Source organism: Micromys minutus (assembly GCF_963924665.1).
Source record: "Micromys minutus genome assembly, chromosome: 11".
Taxonomy (NCBI): domain Eukaryota; kingdom Metazoa; phylum Chordata; class Mammalia; order Rodentia; family Muridae; genus Micromys; species Micromys minutus.
Window position 1 is genome coordinate 2,053,834 of NC_137980.1, and position 18,042 is coordinate 2,071,875.

Consider the following 18,042-nt stretch of genomic DNA (forward strand, 5'->3'; position numbering starts at 1 on the left):
GTGGTTAAGAGCACTGGCTGCTCTTACAGAGGTCCCGAGTTTAATTCCTAGAAACCATGTAGTGACTCACAATCATCTTCTGGAATTACTTCTAAACTTTTAATTAATATTATTGTATGTGTAAATATGGTGTGTGTGTGCATTCCACTTATGCACACGTAGATGTCAGTGGACAACTCTGTAGAGTCAGTTTTCTCATTCCCCTATGGAAGAATGCAGATGTCCTTCAACAGAGATGTGATATTAAAAACAATGACTTCATGAAATTCATAGGCAAATGGATGGAACTAGAAAATATCATCCTGAGTGAGGTAACCCAGTCACAAAAGAACACACATGGTATGTACTTACTGAGAAGCGGATACTAGCCCATAAGCTGGGAATACCCAAGAAACAACTCACAGACCATATGAAACTCAAAAAGAAGGAAGGCAAAAATGCAGATGCTTCAGTCCTTCTAAGAAGGAAGAACAAAATACTTACAAGAGGAAATACAGGGACAAATAGTGGAGCGGGAATTGAACAAAAGGCCATCCAGATACTGCCTTACCTGCGGATCCATCCCATATGCAGCCACCAAACCCAGTCATGGATGTCTCCTCAGAGGCTCTGCCAGAGCCATACTGATACAAATGAGGATGCTTGCAGCTAACCATCAGACTGAGCACAGGGACTCCAATAGGAATTAGAGAAAGGAATGAAGAAGCTGAAAGGGTTTGCACCCCAATGAAAAGAACAGTATCAACCACCCCCCCCCCAGAGCTTCCAGAAACTAAAACACCAACCAATGAGTACACATGGAGAGACCCATGGCTCCAGCTGCATATGTAGCAGAGGATGGCATTGTCTGGCATCAATAATAGGAGGAGAGGCCTTTGATCCTGTAAAGGCTCATTTCCCTAGTGTACAAGAATGCCAGGGTGATGAGGTAGGAGTGGGTGGGTGGGAACATCAACATAGAAGCAAGGGGAGGGAGTAGGGGGATATGAAAGAGGGGGGAAGGGATAACATTTAAAATGTAAATCCATAAAATATCCAATAAGAAAATATTAAAAAAATATTTTATGTATACAAGTGCTCCACTTTCATGTACACCAGAAGATAGAATTATTTAATTATAGATGATTGTGAGCCATTATGTGGTTGCTGGGAATTAAACTCAGGACCTCTGTAAGAACAGCCAGTGGTCTTAACCACTGAGCCATCTCTCCAGGCCTTTAAAAATATTTTAATATAAACACTTTTCGAAAATGATATTAAAACTAGTTGAAATGCCTATATTTCCTAGACAAGTTACATGTGTAAAAGTATCACTAAGTTACAGCTGGATAAGGCACAGAAATACCCTTTTTTCAATGTTACATTTGAATAGATTATAACTGCTGGGTTTAGTCATTACATTATGCCTAATAAGTTAGAGCCCTATGCATTTTGAGCCCTCAGTGAATTATGGACTTAGTTCTCCTGCCCTTGCAAACAAATTTCTTCTAAGTATAGAAGGCATTTTATTAGGAAACCATTTCTTAGCTTACATGAACACCAACCAAGCCACAAAACATTTGATCTACTGCCTGCTCTACTTGAAGATGTGCTGGGGCAATAGCAGCACAGAACATGTGGAAGAGGCCACTAATGTCTGATTGACTTGATGTACTCCACAAGAGGAAGCCCATGCCCAACACTGCTTGGGGGGCAGGAGCCAAAGACTAGACAGCAAAGAGACCTATTGTAGAACCAAACACAACTGGTCCAAAAGTATGAAACAAACAAACAAACAAAAAAACCCAACCAACCAATTAAACAAACAAAAAACCCAAACAAACAGAAAAGTCCAACACCAAAAACCAAACAAAAAAAACCCAAAACTAATTAACAACAACAACAAAAAAAATGATGTGATTTCTAACGATAGCCATGGATCAGTGCCTCATTTCTAACTATAGTCATCCTCAGAGTCTTCCTTTCATAGCAGATGGGAGCAGACACTATAGATTCACAGCTAGATATTATGAACAGCCAGATATTAAATGTGAGGTCTTCATTGGGTGCTGCCAATAGGAGTTCAGAGAATGCCATGGAAGAGGAGACAGAAAGATGGTAGAAGTCAGAAAGGATGGAGAATAGGAGGAGAACAAAGCCCAGTGAATCAATTAATCATTCAAGTTAGCAAAAGGATATGAAATTGGTCATGTTCATAGACATATAAGATGTTACTTCAACCACAATAATTTTCTGAATACTAGTAATGACAATACACAGAAGAAAAGGGAGGAAGCAGTGTATTTTGATATGTAAAATAGTAATTCAGGATCATGAGCCCCCAGATTCTAAAACTATTGAGTAAAAAATGTTTGTCTATGTAGTTAAGCTCCTATAGAAATCACAATCTAGCACTCTATCAATAATTAAAAAATACCAACTAGTTGAGACTTTCTTTTAATTTTACGTAAATCAACAAATACCTATATTTGAAACCTCAATTTAAAGTTAGTATTTCTCTATCTTATTTATTATTTTTACTCATATGAGTGTTTGCTTGTATGTAGATAAGTGCACCATGTGCATGCTTGGTGCCTGTGGAAGTCAGAAGACAGCACTAATCCCCTGTGACTGGAGTTATAGACAGTTCTGAACCCATGAGGCTGCTGTGAATTGAACCTGAGTTCCAGACAAAAGTAACAAGTACTCTTAACTGACGACTTAATGACTTAACCCTCCAGCCCTAAAGTTAATACTTTTAATGTAAAATTTACCTTAACACTAATAAAGATGGGTGAAGATCTCTAGCACAGACTTTGAGGAATAATTTCTGTAATTATTTTACTCTGTGCCAGTTGAATATGGCAATTTTGTATCCAAGATGGTAAAATTCTATACAAATTGACACTCTGAAGTCTGGACTTGGGTTCTTTCATACTATTTTTTTTTTAATGTGCATATTCATAAAGCAACATGGCCAAGAACAAGCAGGGCAGTGTAATACAATGCAACTTTTTTTCCCTTAATGCATTTAAAATTACATATATTAAATGCTTTTATTGTGTGTGGAGAAAGGGCACAGGCATGCCCAGAAAATGTGGTGTTGCCAGAGGACAACTTCCAAGAGCTGATTCTCTTTCTACCATTTGGGTACCGGAGACGGAATTCAGGTCATAGGCTTGTCGGTAAATGCCTCTACCTACTGAGTCATCTTGCTAATCCCAGTGCTACTGTTTTCTGGACTATGTATGTTTTGGAAATGGATTGAATTTTACTTAGAAGGGGAAATAAAATAGGAGGAATATGGAGGGAGGGAACTGGGTGGGAGAGGAGTGGGGAGGGGAATAGGAGGTTCAGGATTAGGTATGGGAAGAGACAAGAGAGGGAGGGGAGAATGTTTAGAAATCTGCAGTTGGCAGGGGTGAGGGACATCTTGAGGATATGCCAGAGATGTGGGATGGGGGAAGCTCGAAGGAATCAATGGGGGTAACCTTAGCTAAGGCTGACAGCAGTGGGGATATGGAACCTGAATATGCTACTTCCTATAGCTAGGCAGGACCCCCAGTGGAGTGATAGGGACACCAACCCACCCATAACTTTCCACCAAACATTCAGCCAATCTACAAGAAGTTCAGGGAAGGGAATGGAGCAGAGACTAAGGGAATGGCTAACCAATAACCAGCCCAACTTGAAATCCATCCCATGGGTGAACACCAACCTGACACTATTAATGCTACTCTGTTGTGCTTGCAGACTATCCTCTGAGAGGCTCCACTTGGCAACTGACTGAAATAGATTCAGAGACGCACAGCCAAATATTGGAAGGAGCTTTTATAGAAGAGTTGAGGAAAGGACTGAGGGCCTAGATGGGAATAAGAACTCCATAGGAAGACCATCAAAGTCAACTAATCTGGACCCTTGGGGGGTCTCAGAGACTGAACTACCAACCAAAGATCAAGCACGGGCTGCTCCAGGCCTCCGCATACATATGTATCAGATGTGCAACTTGGTTTTCCTGTGGGTACACCAACAACTGCAGCAGGTTCTCTCCCTAAAGCTGTTGCTTGTCTGTGGAATGGGCTGCCTTGTCTGGCTTTAGTGGGAGAGAATGTGCATAGCCCTACAGAGACTTGATGAGCCAGCTTCGGTGTTTAGGAGGGAGATAGTGTGTGTGTGTGGGGGGGAATCCAACCTCCCAAAAAAAAGGAGGAGTATGAGATGGGGGAAGGGGCCATGGGAGAGGATGACTTGGAGGATGGGGCCATGGGAGAGGATCCCTTGACAATAAGGATGAAAAGTAAATAAATTAAAAAAAAAAAAAAAAAAAAAAAAAGGACAAGAGGTAAGTAGACCATCAAAGCAGGATGCGGGGGTGTGGGAGAAGGCCAGTTTCAAATGTTGAAATGTTTGTAAAAGCTAAAAGACTGAATTATCCCAAGAACCAGCAAAGAAACAAAGACATGATTTATATTATACATCCACATACCCTTAGAATGTCTTTCTAACATGTAAAATTCTATTACTGTATATTATGTCAATACAATTCTCCTCTGTTAGAAGCAATCTGTTTATAAAACTTCACAATCTACTAAAGCTGATTAGTCTGTAACAAAGAACAAAGTACCAACTTGGCCTTTGGCTCTCTCTGACTTCTATTGCTATTTGTGATAAACTACTCTGCTGAAAAGATGCAAGCAGAATGTATGCATTTCTTTTTTTATACTCTGGCATTAGAAATATAAGAAAGCCTGTTGAAATAAACTTGGCCTGTAATGAAGGCTTGCCCTAACAGGCTAGGATATTGTCAGTAAGTTACTTAAAACTTTAACTTCAAACCAGTCATCTCTAAATACAAACTAACATACACTTCTACATAAATTGTAGGGTTATACTTAAATAGCAATTAAGGACATTGCAAAGAAAACTGGGACTATCTAACCCCCAAAGCTTTAGAAAACATGCATCTCATCCCTAAACTTGACTTGGCTCACCTCTGCTCTCTGCCAAGGAAAGCCCAAAGCTTTCTCAGATTAGTGACAATAAAATTCACTGCCATTTTGTCACTCTGCAATACTTGCTGACTGACATTATGACAAAACAGTATTAGCATAACCTGAGGACTTCTGTTTAGCTAATGACTTAACTTGAATGCTTCAATTCAGCAAATCAAGAAACAAATGCTTTATAGTACAGAAAACGATGTCTGTGAACATGCACAGATTTTTTGAAACTGGAAATTGCTAAAGATTATTTAATTAAGTATAAGAATGAATTCTAACAGTAAGGTATTACAATAAAAAATAAGTTAGCTCAAGAAATTTAAATGTTAAATAATAATGTACAAAATTTAAAACCAGTTTTTTTTAGAAGTGATGCCACTATAATTTGTTAAAGATTGCTTCTCAAATGTGTTGCATTTACTTATAAATTTGAACAAAAACTTTAAGTATGTACAAATTTATTTCTATTTCCTTATATGTTTGCTGAGTAATTTCTTATGTGTAGTGACTAGTGCTTTAGTAAAAATGTGAAAATGTTAGTTTCATTGTTTTCAGTCTTGAATAAAAAATATCATTTATGTAATCAAATGAATAAAAAGAAGCAGTTCTATAAGGAATATTTCCTATCCTAAATAATTATAGTGAATAAAAAGTAAACCAAACGACAAATTAATTGATAAGAATAAGCTTAAGATTACACATCCTTACTAAATTATCAGTAAGGTGTATACTATCGTGTACTTGGGCCAGTGACATTGCTTAGTGGATAGACATCTACTCCTAGCCTAACAATCTGACATTGTCCCCATTTCTACAATGCAGAAAAGGAAAACAAATTCTGACCTCCATGTGTGTGCTGTGGCATGTGCATACACATATACATCATGTACACAATATAAAGAAAACGTGGTAAATTAAAAATAGCTACAGTCACATAATAGGATTACTTGGTTACCATGAAATCTAGTTATACCTATAAAACTGTAGGACAAAAATAATTAATGTAAGTTTAACAAACTTAAATAATACTTAAACAAATCTAGTTGGTGACAAACTACTGGTTGGTCACTACAAACAGAACTAGTAGGTGACAGAGAATACTGTAAAAGTATAATAAAATCACATCCTTTCAACTTGATATCCTTTAGGGCCAAAAAAAAAAAAAAAATCACCAATAAATTCTGTAAATCAGAAAAGCACAATATTTCACTATAACTTACTATTAGGAATTATTAGACAAGCAGTCAACCAAACACTCCTAATATGTTACCATCCATTTGCAAATTGTAGAACACATGTCACTGGAGGACTGGTGAGATTGCCTGCTGTAAGACTGCTTGGCTTGCATAAAAAGAAGCCAATACCTAAACACAGTACAATCAACATACAGCAAACCAGTAGCCAACATCAAACAAAACGGTGAGAAACTCAAAGCAGTCCCACTAGACAAGGCTGTCCACTCTCCCTCTACCTATTCAATGTAGTACTGAAGTCCCAGCCAGAGCAATTAATCAGCAAACGGAATTCACAGGAATACAAATCGAAAAGGAAGAAGTCAAATATCACTATTTGTAGATGACAGGATAGTATACGTAAGTGATCCCAAAAATTCCATCAAAGAACTTCTACAGCTGATAAACAATTTCAACAAAGTGGCTGGATATAAAATTAATTCAAACAAATCAGTAGCCTTCTTTCACTCAAAGGATAAACAAGGTTAGAAAAAAATTAGGGAAAGGACAACCTTCACAATAGTTACAAATATATAAAATACCTTGGTGCTATCCCAACCAAACAAGTGAAAGACTTGTATGACAAGAACTTCAAGTCTCTGAAGAAGTTCAGAGGAAGACCTCAGAATGTGGATAGATCTCCCATGCTCATGGACTAGAAGGATCAACATAGTCAGGGTTTCTATTCCTGCACAAAATATCATGACCAAGAATCAAGTTGGGGAGGAAAGGGTTTATTCAGCTTATACTTCCACATTGCTGTTCATCACCAGAGGAAGTCAGGACTGGAACTCAAGCAGGTCAGGAAGCAGGAGCTGATGCAGAGGCCATGGAGGGATGTCATTTACTACTGCCTTGCTTCCCACTGACTTTAATCACAGGACATGGTAGTACTAAGAGACGCCCTAAGGGATCTCCTGCACTCCAGACATAATCCTTCTTACCTCCATTGTGGAGAGGCAATCCAATTTCTCCATGGTAATCTGGATCTATCACCCCTCCTAACAGTGTTATTCCCTTCTTAGCCTGTTGGTTTAATGGCATTAGAAGCCCAAAATGACCAGGGGGAAGTCTGAGCTTCCAATTCAATGAAATTTTTGTTCTAATAATTCAATGCAATCCCCATCAAAAATCCCAACTCAATTCTTCATAAAATTAGAGCAATTTGCAAATTCATTTGGAGTAACAAAAAAAAAAAAAAAAAAAAAAAAAAAAAACCCGAAAACAAACAAACAAACAAAAACAAAAAACCCAGAATAGTGAAAACTATTATTCTCAACAATAAAAGAACTTCAGTAGGAATCACCATCCCTGACCCCAAACTGTATTACAGATCAATCGTGATAAAACCACATGGTATCGTTACAGAAATAGGTAGGTAGATCAATGTAACAGAATTCAAGATGCAGAAATAAACCCACACATCTATGGTCACTTGATGTTTGACAAAGGAGCTAAAAACATTCAGTGGAAAAAGGACAGCCAATTCAACAAATCATGTTGGTTCATTTGGCAGTCAGCACGCAGAAGAAAGTTCAAGTTCAAGTGGATCCAAGATCTCTACATAAAACCAGGTACAATGAAACTAATAGGGGAGAAAGTCGGGAAGAGCTTAGAACACATAGGCACAGAAAAAAAATTCCTGAACAGAACACCAATGGCTTATGCTCGAAGATCTAGAATCAACAAATGGGACCTCATGAAATTGCAAAGTTTCTGTAAGGCAAAAAACACTGTCAAGAAGACAAAACGACAACCAATAGATTGGGAAAGGATCTTTACTTTTGATCGAGATACATTTGATCGAGAACTAATATCCAATATATACAAAGAGTTAGACTCCAGAGAATCAAACAATCCTATTAAAAAATGAGGTACAGAGCTAAACAAAGAATTCTCAACTGAGGAATATTGAATGGCTCAGAAACACCTAAAGAAATGCTAAACATCCTTAATCATCTGGGAAATGCAAATCAAAAGAATCCTGAGATTCCACCTCACACCAGTCAGAATGGCTAAGATCAAAAACTCAGGTGACAGCAGATTCTCACAAGGATGTGGAAAAAGAGGAACACTCCTCCATTGTTGGTGTGACGGCATGCTGGAACAACTACTCTGGAAATCAGTCTGGCAGTTCCTCAGAAAACTGGACATAGTACTACCTGAAGACCCAGCTATTCAACTACTGGGCATATACCAAAAAGAAGCTCCAACATATAACAAGAACACATGCTCAACCATGCTCATATCATCCTTATTTATAATAGTCAGAAGCTGGAAAGAACCCAGATGTCCTTCAACAGAGGAATGGATACAGAAATTGTGATTTATTTACAGCTATTAAAAACAATAACTTCATGAAATTTCTAGGCAAATGGATGGAAGTAGAAGCTATTACCCTGAGAGAGGTAACCCAGTCACAAAAGAACAGACATGGTATGCACTCACTGATAAGCGGATACTAGCACCAAAAAGCTCAGAATACCCAAGAAACCATTCACAGACCTTATGAAGCACAAAAAAGAAAGAACGGCAGGATGTAGCTGCCTCAGTCCTTCTTAGAAGAGAAATAGAACACCCAGGGAAGGAAAAAGAGGGAGAAATAGGGGAGCAGGGATGGAATAAAAGATCATTCGGAGACTACCTCACCTGGGGATCCAACCCATAGGCAGTCACCAAACCCAAGCACTATTGCTGATGCTAATAAGTGCTTACTGGCAGGAGCCTGATATGGATGCCTCCTCATAGGCTCTGCCGGAGTCATACAGATATACAGTTGAGGATGCTTGCAGCTATCAGCTGAAGGAGCTGAAAGGGTCTGCAATCCCATGGGAAGAACAACATTATCAACCAACCAAACTCTCCAGAACTCTTATGGACTAAAACACTAACTAATGAGCACACATGGAGAGACTCATGGCTATAGTTGCATATGTAGAAGAGGACAGCATTGTCTGGCATCAATGGGAGAAGAGGCCTTTGGTCACTGTAGGGGAATGCCAAGGTGCTGAGTTAGAGCATGTGGTTAGGAGAGGGAGCACCTTCATGGAAAGAAGTAGAGGGGGAGGGGGTATGAGATTCACGGAAAGGGGATAACATTTGAAATGTAAATACAAAGACTATCCAAAAAAAAAAAAAAAGCTCCTGGGTTCAATCCTTAGTACTATATATGAAAGGAAAAATCAAACTTAAAAAAAAAAATGAAACAGTATTTAAAGACCACTCACACACAATATTAAAGTATTAAATATATGAAAGGAAGGTCAATTGTATTCCAAAAAGTAATTTCTACTAAATATAAGTACTTGAAACCGAGACTAATAAGAAAATGATACAAGAATTAGAGAAGATAGATGAAAGAACAAAAGAAATGATTAAAAAGTATAAAATTATTGACATATTAAAATAACAGGCAATAAGGCACCAAAGGCAGATTATTCGGAAACACAATTGATGTTTTCTATGATGCACTCAAAATATAATCTTTTTTTTCTTTATATCCTCATATAATTGTTCTACACAAAATATTCGGCAATTTTCTTCCTCAATTGATCTCAGATAACAGTATATAATTAGTTCTCTAAATTCATCTACCAGTATCTGCGCCTTGGATTGCCTCCAGTATACATACCACAGATTTCAAAACGTACAGTTCCCCAAATCAATGGATGTTCGAGACTCTTATGTTCAATATTGTTTTTGGGGTACATTGTGTGAAGGCACATCTCTGCATATTCAATGTTAATTCTGTACCAGCTGGGAGCTAGCTGATGGCAGGATCTTGGTATTATTCCTTACTCTCTTGCCTAAGCAATGTAGATTTGTATCTGGCTGTGATAAAAGGGCTGACAGCCAATAGCTGGGCAGGAAGTGAAGGGTAGAACTTCTGGGGAGAAAGAGGGAGGCTGAGAGTATGTTTGACAGAGGGCATGAAGATGAAGGGAGAGACCAGAGCAGGAAGCTAGAACTAGACATATGGCAGAATATAGGCTAGTTAATCAGGCTAAGTTAGAGCAGCTGGGAGACTGCCCTAGCTAAAAGGCCTAAGCTATAAAATATTAAAAAGCCATCAGGTATGCATACTATAAACTGTGATGCCTACATATACTTCCCACCCTCCCATATGCTTCAAGTCCTCTATACATCACTTGCAGTAACTAATTTAATCTGAATGTTAAGTGCATTATTACCACAGCAAACTGTTGAGTTAGTAATGACAAGAAATTTGTTCATGTTCAGTAGAGATAAAACCTTTCCTGAACATTTTTATACGCACTCGATAAATCTGTATCTGTGAAACATACAGCCAATGAGAGCTATGTTTTTCCCATAAATTGTATTCTTCTGTATATAAATCCTACTTACATCATTAGACTTGAATTTTTCCTTGTGAGAATATATAGTCCATTCCAAAAGCATATTTACTGGTTTTGTCAAAAGTCCTGAAGTTTCACTTCCTGACCAAAAGATTTCATGAAGAATTGCCTTTTCTGCTACTTTTAGATTCTGAGAATCTGACCAGTCACATAACCTAATGAAAACATACACAAATATTAAATTATAAGGCCAATTTAAACATGGGAGCTATTAGACTTTTTTTGATAGGACCATATACTAATTGTTGAGAAAGGTGATAATATATAATGAACATGGCATAACACATGACTAAAATATTAAAAATGGCCTCATGGGCTGGGTATATCAATTTAAGCAGGCATTGTGGAGGCCACTTAGAGTCTCAGTGCTAGAAAGGAGAGGCAGGCAAGTCCTTAGGGCTTATTGGTCACTACTCTGTGAGCCCCAGGACAATGAAAGACCCCTGCCTCAATAAACAATATGGACTACTGAGAAATGACTCTCAAGATTGAACCTTTGGTTTCCATATGAATGTATGTGCACATATCAATAAAAAATGGTCTAAGCTAAATAAAACTCAGTAATATATACTCAAATGCCACACTTCAGTTTTAAGTACATTAAAATATATATAAATTCCCCAAAATATATATTTTATCAAATGAAGAGTAATAAAAATATGAATTGAAGAGAAAGAAAAACAACGTATTAGTAAACCTTCATAGCCACTGGGTTGTGTCTGAAAATGAAAACAAAATCTCTATAAAAACAAAGTAGGAGATTTCTCATATATATTTATCATAAAATCATAAAATAGCAAAACTGTAGAAAGGCATTTATAATTAATACTTACTTTTGACTCAAATGCCGCACTTCGCTTTCAAGTAAATTAAAGAAAAACTTGAGCAATGTGAGATGGACCACCTTAGAACCAATATTTTCTGATATTTGATGGCAGAAACCTTCATTGAAAAGACAAGACCTGAAAAGTATGAACCCAATAATGGATTTCATAAAAATAGTCACTGAATAATTTGTGGACAAGATTTTTCTTTTTTCAGACTACTTTTAAAATTTGAATGAGACCTTCAACAAAGTTAAAACTAAGTTCAAGAAAATTTTAAAGTATGCCAAATTTAAAAGATTTTGTTCTTAACACAGCAATAGTTTTTCTGGTCTCAATGTAAAATTTAACACCTACCAGTATTCTCTGCCCTTTCACAGATAAGAACGATGACTCTGGACTTTTATCAAGTCCTTTTGATGCAAATTATGAGCTATAACTTCAGTTTATCATACCAGTTACAGTATCCGATATCCATGATTATTTCATTTCTACTACGTAATAATGGAGGGTAATGGCTTCATAGTTTAGAGTTTTCAAAATTCAGTATTTTATTTGCATCACACACAACAAAACTTCAAAGATAATTGCTATGTTCTACTATACAGCTGAATTTGGCTTGTGCAGTTGAGTTGGTTAGCATAGTTCTATGATAAATGCATGCATGTACTTATTAAATAAACACATTTCTTAAATGTACGTGTGTGTGTTTCTGCCTGCATATATGCCTGTGCAACCATCTGTGTATTTGGTGCCCATGGAGGACAGAAGGTAAGGGCACTGGATCCCCTAGCAGTGAAGTCAGAGAAGATTGTGAGTCAAGTGCCTGAACTCATGGGCTATCATCTCTCTAGCTCCTGTAGTATGTACATATATTTATTTATCACTATTATTTATTAAAGTAAAGTCATTGCTCCCATCCTGGTCCTTCCTCCCACAATTCTTTTTGCCATTCTTCCTCCACTGACTCTAAGAGGATGCCCGATCCCCTGGCCCTGCCCTCCATGCGTCTTCACTCCCTAGGTTTTAAAGTCTCTCAAGGGTTAGGTACATCTTCTCTGAGTCCAGACCAGGCAGTAAACTGCTGTATATGTATCAGGGGCCTCATATCAGCTGGTATAAGCTGCCTGACTGGTAGCTCAGTGTCTGAGAGATCTCAGGGGTCCAGGTTAGTTGAGACTGCTGGTCTTCCTTTGGGGTCGCCCTCCTCAGCTTCTTCCAACTTTTCCCTAATTCAATCACGAGAACCCAATTTCAGTCCAAAAGCTGGTATCTGCTTTTGTCTCACTCAGCTGCTTGTTGGGCCTCCCAGAGAACCCACCATGCTAGGCTCCTGTCTGTAAGCACACCATAGCATCAGTAATAGTGTCAGGCCTTGCAGCCTCCTCATGAGCTGGATCCCAAGTTAGTCCAGTAACTGGACCCCCTCTTCCTCAATCTCTTTCCCATTTTTGTCCATGCAGTGCTTTTAAACAGGAACAATTCTGGGTCAGAATTTTGACTGTGGGATTACAACCCTATCTCTAGACTGATACCCTGTCTTTCTACTGGAGATTGACTCTTAAGTTCTCTTTCTGCACTGTTGGGCATTTCATCCTTGGTCCCCCCTTTAAGTCCCAAGAGTCTCTCATCTCCTAGGTCTCTGGTACTTTCTACAGGGTCCTCCTACCTCCCAAAACTTCATATTTCCATTTATTCTGCAGGCACTCAGGGCTTCACTCCTGTTCCCCTGCCCAATACCTAACCATGTTCCCCTTTTCACCTACCCCTGTTCCTCCCCTCTCTTACTTTCTCTGCCCTCTGCTTTCTTCTATCTCCCAAGTGGGACTGAGGCATCCTCACTTGGGTCCTTTATCTCATTAACTTTCTTGAGATCCGTAGATTGATTCCTGGGTATTCTGTATGTACTATTTTGGCTAATATCAACTTGTTAGTGTGTACATACCATGCATGTCCTGTTGGGTGAGAGAAACCTTCCTCAGTATATTTTCTAGTTCTATTCATTTGCCTGCAAAACTCATGATGTCCTAGTTCTTAATAGCTAAATAGTATTTCATTCTGTAAACGAACCTCATTTTCTGTATCCAATCTTCTGTCATGGGACATCTGTTGTTTCCTCTTTCTGGCTAAAAGGCTGATATGAAAATAGTGGAGAATGTCACCCTGTGTTATGATGGGAAATCTTTTGGGTATATGCCAAAAAATGGTAATCTACTTCCAATTATCTGAGGAACCTCAAGATTGATTTCCTGAATGGTTGTACAAGTTTGCAATGCCACCAGTTTTCTGGTGTTTTTGTTTTTGTTGTTTTTTTTTTTTTTTTTTTGGTCCATGCAGTACTTTTAAACAGGAACAAAACATATAGTTTTTCTTTCTACACATCCTTGCCAACATGTTACCTGAATTTTTTATTTTATCCAGTCTGATTGGGGTAGGGTGGCATCAAAGTGTCATTTGATTTGCATTTCCCTGATGAACGAGGAAAGAGAACATTTCTTTAAGTGCTTTCATCCATTCACGATTCCTCTGTTGTGAATTCTGTTTAGTTCTATATACCATTTTTTGATTTTCTTTTTTTGAGGCTAGCTTCTTGAGTTCTTTATATATTTAGGTTATTAGTCCTCTTCTGAATGTGGGGTTAGTGAAGATTTTTTTTCCCAATCTATAGGATGCCAATTTGTCCTATTGAGAATGTCTTTTGTTTTAAAGAAGCCTTTCAGCATCATGAGGTCCCATTTATCAATTCTTCATCTTAGAGCCTGAGTCAATTGGAGGTCTGTTTAGGAAATTCCCCCCTTACCTTCCCCTCCCCTCCACTGTCAATGAGTTCAAGACTCTTTCACACTTTATCCTCTGTTAGATACAGTGTCTTAGATTTTATGTTGAGGAACATTATCTACTTGAAATTGAACTTTGCGAAAGATGAGAAATATGAATCTACTTTCATTTTTCTACATACAGACTGCCAGTAAAGCTAGCAACATTTACTGAAGAACCTTGTTTTTGTCGACTGTATATTTTTGGCTTCTCTGTCAAAGATCAAGTGTGCATAAGTGTGTGGGTTTACTTCTGGGTCTTCAATTCTATTCCAATGATCAACCTGTCTGTCTCTGTACCAATACCATGCAGTTTTTTTTTTTTTTAAATCACTATTGCTCTGTAGTATACCTTGAGGTCAGAGATGGTGATTCCCTAGAAGTTCTTTTATTATTAAGAATTGTTTTCACTATCCTGGATTTTTTTGTTTTACCATATGAAATTGAGAATCGTTCTTTCCACTTCTGTAAAGAATTGTGTTGGGATTTTGATGGGAATTGTGTTGAAGCCATAGATTACTTTTGGTAGGATGGCTATTTTTACTATGTTAATCCTACCAATTCATGAGCATGGGAGATCTTTCCATTTTTTGAGGTCTTCTTCAATTTCTTTCTTGAGAGATTTGAAATTCTTGTCTTACAGATCTTTCACTTGTTTGGTTAGAATTACACCAAAATATTTTATATTAACTGTGACTGTTGTGAAGGGTATTGTTTCACTATTTTCTTCCTCAGCCCATTTATCATTTGTATAATGTATTGCTTGAATTAAGCTTGTATCTGGCCACTTTGCTGAAGTTGTTTATCAGCTGTAGAAGCTCTTTTGTAGAATTTTTGGGGTCGTTTATGTACACTATCATATCATTTGCAAATAGTGATATCTTTATTTCTTTGCCAATTTGTATGAAATAACTCTTTTTGTTGTCTTAACGCTCTAGCTAGAACTTTGAGTACTATATTGAATAGATATGAGTAGAGTGGACAGTCTTGTCCCTGATTTTAGTGGGATTGCTTCAAGCATTTTTCCATTTAATTTGTCACAAGCTTTTGGTTTGCTGTATATTGCTTTTATTATATTTAGGTATGGGCCTTGAATTCCTGATCTCTCCAACAGTTTTAACACAGAGGAGTATTATATTTTGTCAAATGCCTTTTCAGCATCCAATAAGATGAAAATGTAAAGTTTTTCCTTTGAGTTTGTTTAAATAGTGGATTACATTAATGATTTTCATACAGTGAACCAACCTTGCATCCCTGGGATGAAGCCTACTTGATCATGGTGACTGACAGTTTTGATGTATTCTTGGATTTGGTTTGCTAAAATTTTATTGAATAATTTTGCATTGATATTCATAAAGGAAGTTGGTCTGAGGCTCTCTCTCTCTCTCTCTCTCTCTCTCTCTCTCTCTCTCTCTCTCTCTCTCTCTCTCTCTCTCTCTCTCTCTCTGTTGAATCTTTGTGTGATTTATGTATCAGAGTAATTGTGGCTCCACACAATGAGTCTTCCTTCTGTTTCTATTTTATGAAATAGTTTAAGGAGTATGGGTATTAGTTCTCTTCTTTAAAGGTCTAGTAAAACTGCACTAGAGCCATCTGGCCTGGGACTTTTTTTGGGTGGGAAGTTTTAAATAACGTCTATGTCTACAGGGGATATGGGTCTGTTTAGACAGTTTATCTGCTCTTGATTTAACTTTGGTACAAGGTGTCTGTCTTGAAAATTATCTATTTCATCTAGATTTTCTAGTTTGTTGAGTATAGGCTTTTGAAGTAGGATCTGATAATTTTTGAATTTCCTCAGTTTCTGTAGTTATGCCTCCCTTTTCATTTCTGATTTTGTTAATTTGCATACTATCTATGTGCCCTTTAGTTATTTTCTCTAGGGGTTTATCAATCTTTTTGTTTCTATTTGGTCGATTTCAGCCCTGAGTTTGATTATTTCCTGCCTTCTACTTCTTTTTGTTCTAGGCTTTCACCATGTGTGCTGTTATGTTGCTAGTGTAGGATATTTCCAGTTCTTTATGAGGGCACTTAGCACTCTGAGTTTTCCTCTTACCACTGCTTTCATTGTGCCCTATAAGTTTGGGTATGTTGTGTCTTTGTCTTCATTGAATTTTAGAAAGTCTTTGAAATCTTTATTTCCTCCCTGACCAAGTTATTGACTGCAGAGTTGTTCAGTTTCCAGAAGTATGTAGGCGTTCTGTTTGTTTTGTTATTATTGAAATGTAGCCTTAGTGGTGATCTAATAGGATGCATGGGATTATTCCAATCTTCTCATATCTACTGAGGCTTGTTTTGTAACTGATTATATGGTCCATTTTGGAGAAGGTACCATGAGGTGCTGATAAGATGGTATATTTTTTTGTTTTAGGGTGAAATGTTCTGTATATGTCTGTTAAATCCATTTGGTTCATAACTTCTATTAGCTTCATTGTGTCTCTGTTTAGTTTCTGTTTCAGTGACCCATCTCTTGGTGAGAGCGGGATCTCCCATTATTACTGTGTGGGGTTCAATGTGTGTTTTGAACTTAGTAAAATTTCTTTTATGAATGTGTGTGTCCTTGCATTTGAGGCATAAATGTTCAGAATTGAGCCTTTCTCTTGGTTGATTTTTCCTTTGGCTAATATTAAGTTTCCTTCTACACCCTGGTTAATAACTTTGGGTTGAAAGTCTACTTTATTGGAAATTAGAATGGCAACTCCTGTTTGTTTCTTGGCACCAGTTGTTTGATACACTTTTTTTTCCATCTTTTTACTGAGTTTGTGTGCGTGCAGAGGTTAGAGGTCAATGTTGGGCATCTTCTTCAATCATTTACAACCGTAATTTTTAATATGGAGACTATTAATGAATCTAGAACTCACTGACGCAGTAAGACTAGCTGGTTAGCAAGTTTCAGTGATTCTCCAGTCTCTGCCTAACTAGGATTATCAGGAATCCAGCTTCTTTTTTTATTCTACACAAGGTTTGTCTGTGTAGCTTTGGCCATCCGAAACTCATTCTGCAGAACAGGCTGGACTCAGACTCAGAAATCTGCCTACCTCTGCCTCTGCCTCTGGAGAGCTAGGGTTAAAGCCATGCACTACCACTCTCTGGCCATAGCAGCATTTTAAAACTTAAGTTCAGTGGACTGAACACAGGACATTCTGCTCTTGTGAGAAGCACTTTGCTGACTCAGGGTCATCAAGTGTTTATAGCAAAAGGATTAATATTTAGATTATCTATACTCATTACTCTTTGAGATACTCTTCCCAATTATTTTGTAACAAAACCTGGGTGTGTTCTCAAGAAATTTACAAAGACCTAACCTTTAACTATCTTTTCTTTTCTCCCTTATAGAAAAGAAATTTGTGGATACATAAACAAAAAAGTTGTCCCAATAAATGACTACCAACTAAAGTTATGGTGGAAGTCATAAAATAATGAGTTTTGCTAGAGAAAATGAAATACAAAGAGTCCGGGAAACACTCAGAAACAAAGGAAGGCCTAGAGAGGTGACGTGTAGAATAAAGACATATCAGGAAAACAACAGGTCCTGGTTAAATAATCAAATGTCCATTTACAATAAAATAAACCCCTAAATAGATATTTTATATAATGATAAATATCTATGCTTTCATGACTAAACTTTGATACATATACTTAATAAATGTTCTTTGAAAAATATTCAGATTCAGGATTTTGGAAAAAGTTTAAAATTTGTTGTTAATTGGAGTCTATTTCATATACTTAGTATATTTAAAAAATATTATCAAACATGCTCAACATAATTTGTCCTGTTAATAAGTTTACACTACAAACCTAAGTATTCATAGTTTTCT

General features: G+C 37.3%; 1 protein-coding gene across 1 annotated transcript in view; it reads right to left on the reverse strand.

Annotated features, from left to right (window-relative positions):
- Window positions 1-18,042, reverse strand: part of SLF1 (SMC5-SMC6 complex localization factor 1) — a 63,062-nt gene that overhangs the window by 16,218 nt on the left and 28,802 nt on the right. Inside the window, exons 13-14 of the mRNA XM_080925153.1 lie at window positions 11,421-11,549; window positions 10,577-10,742 (exon numbers count right to left, since the gene is read on the reverse strand). Coding sequence (XP_080781279.1) covers window positions 10,577-10,742; window positions 11,421-11,549 — 295 coding nt within the window. The remainder of the gene's footprint in view (window positions 1-10,576; window positions 10,743-11,420; window positions 11,550-18,042) is intronic.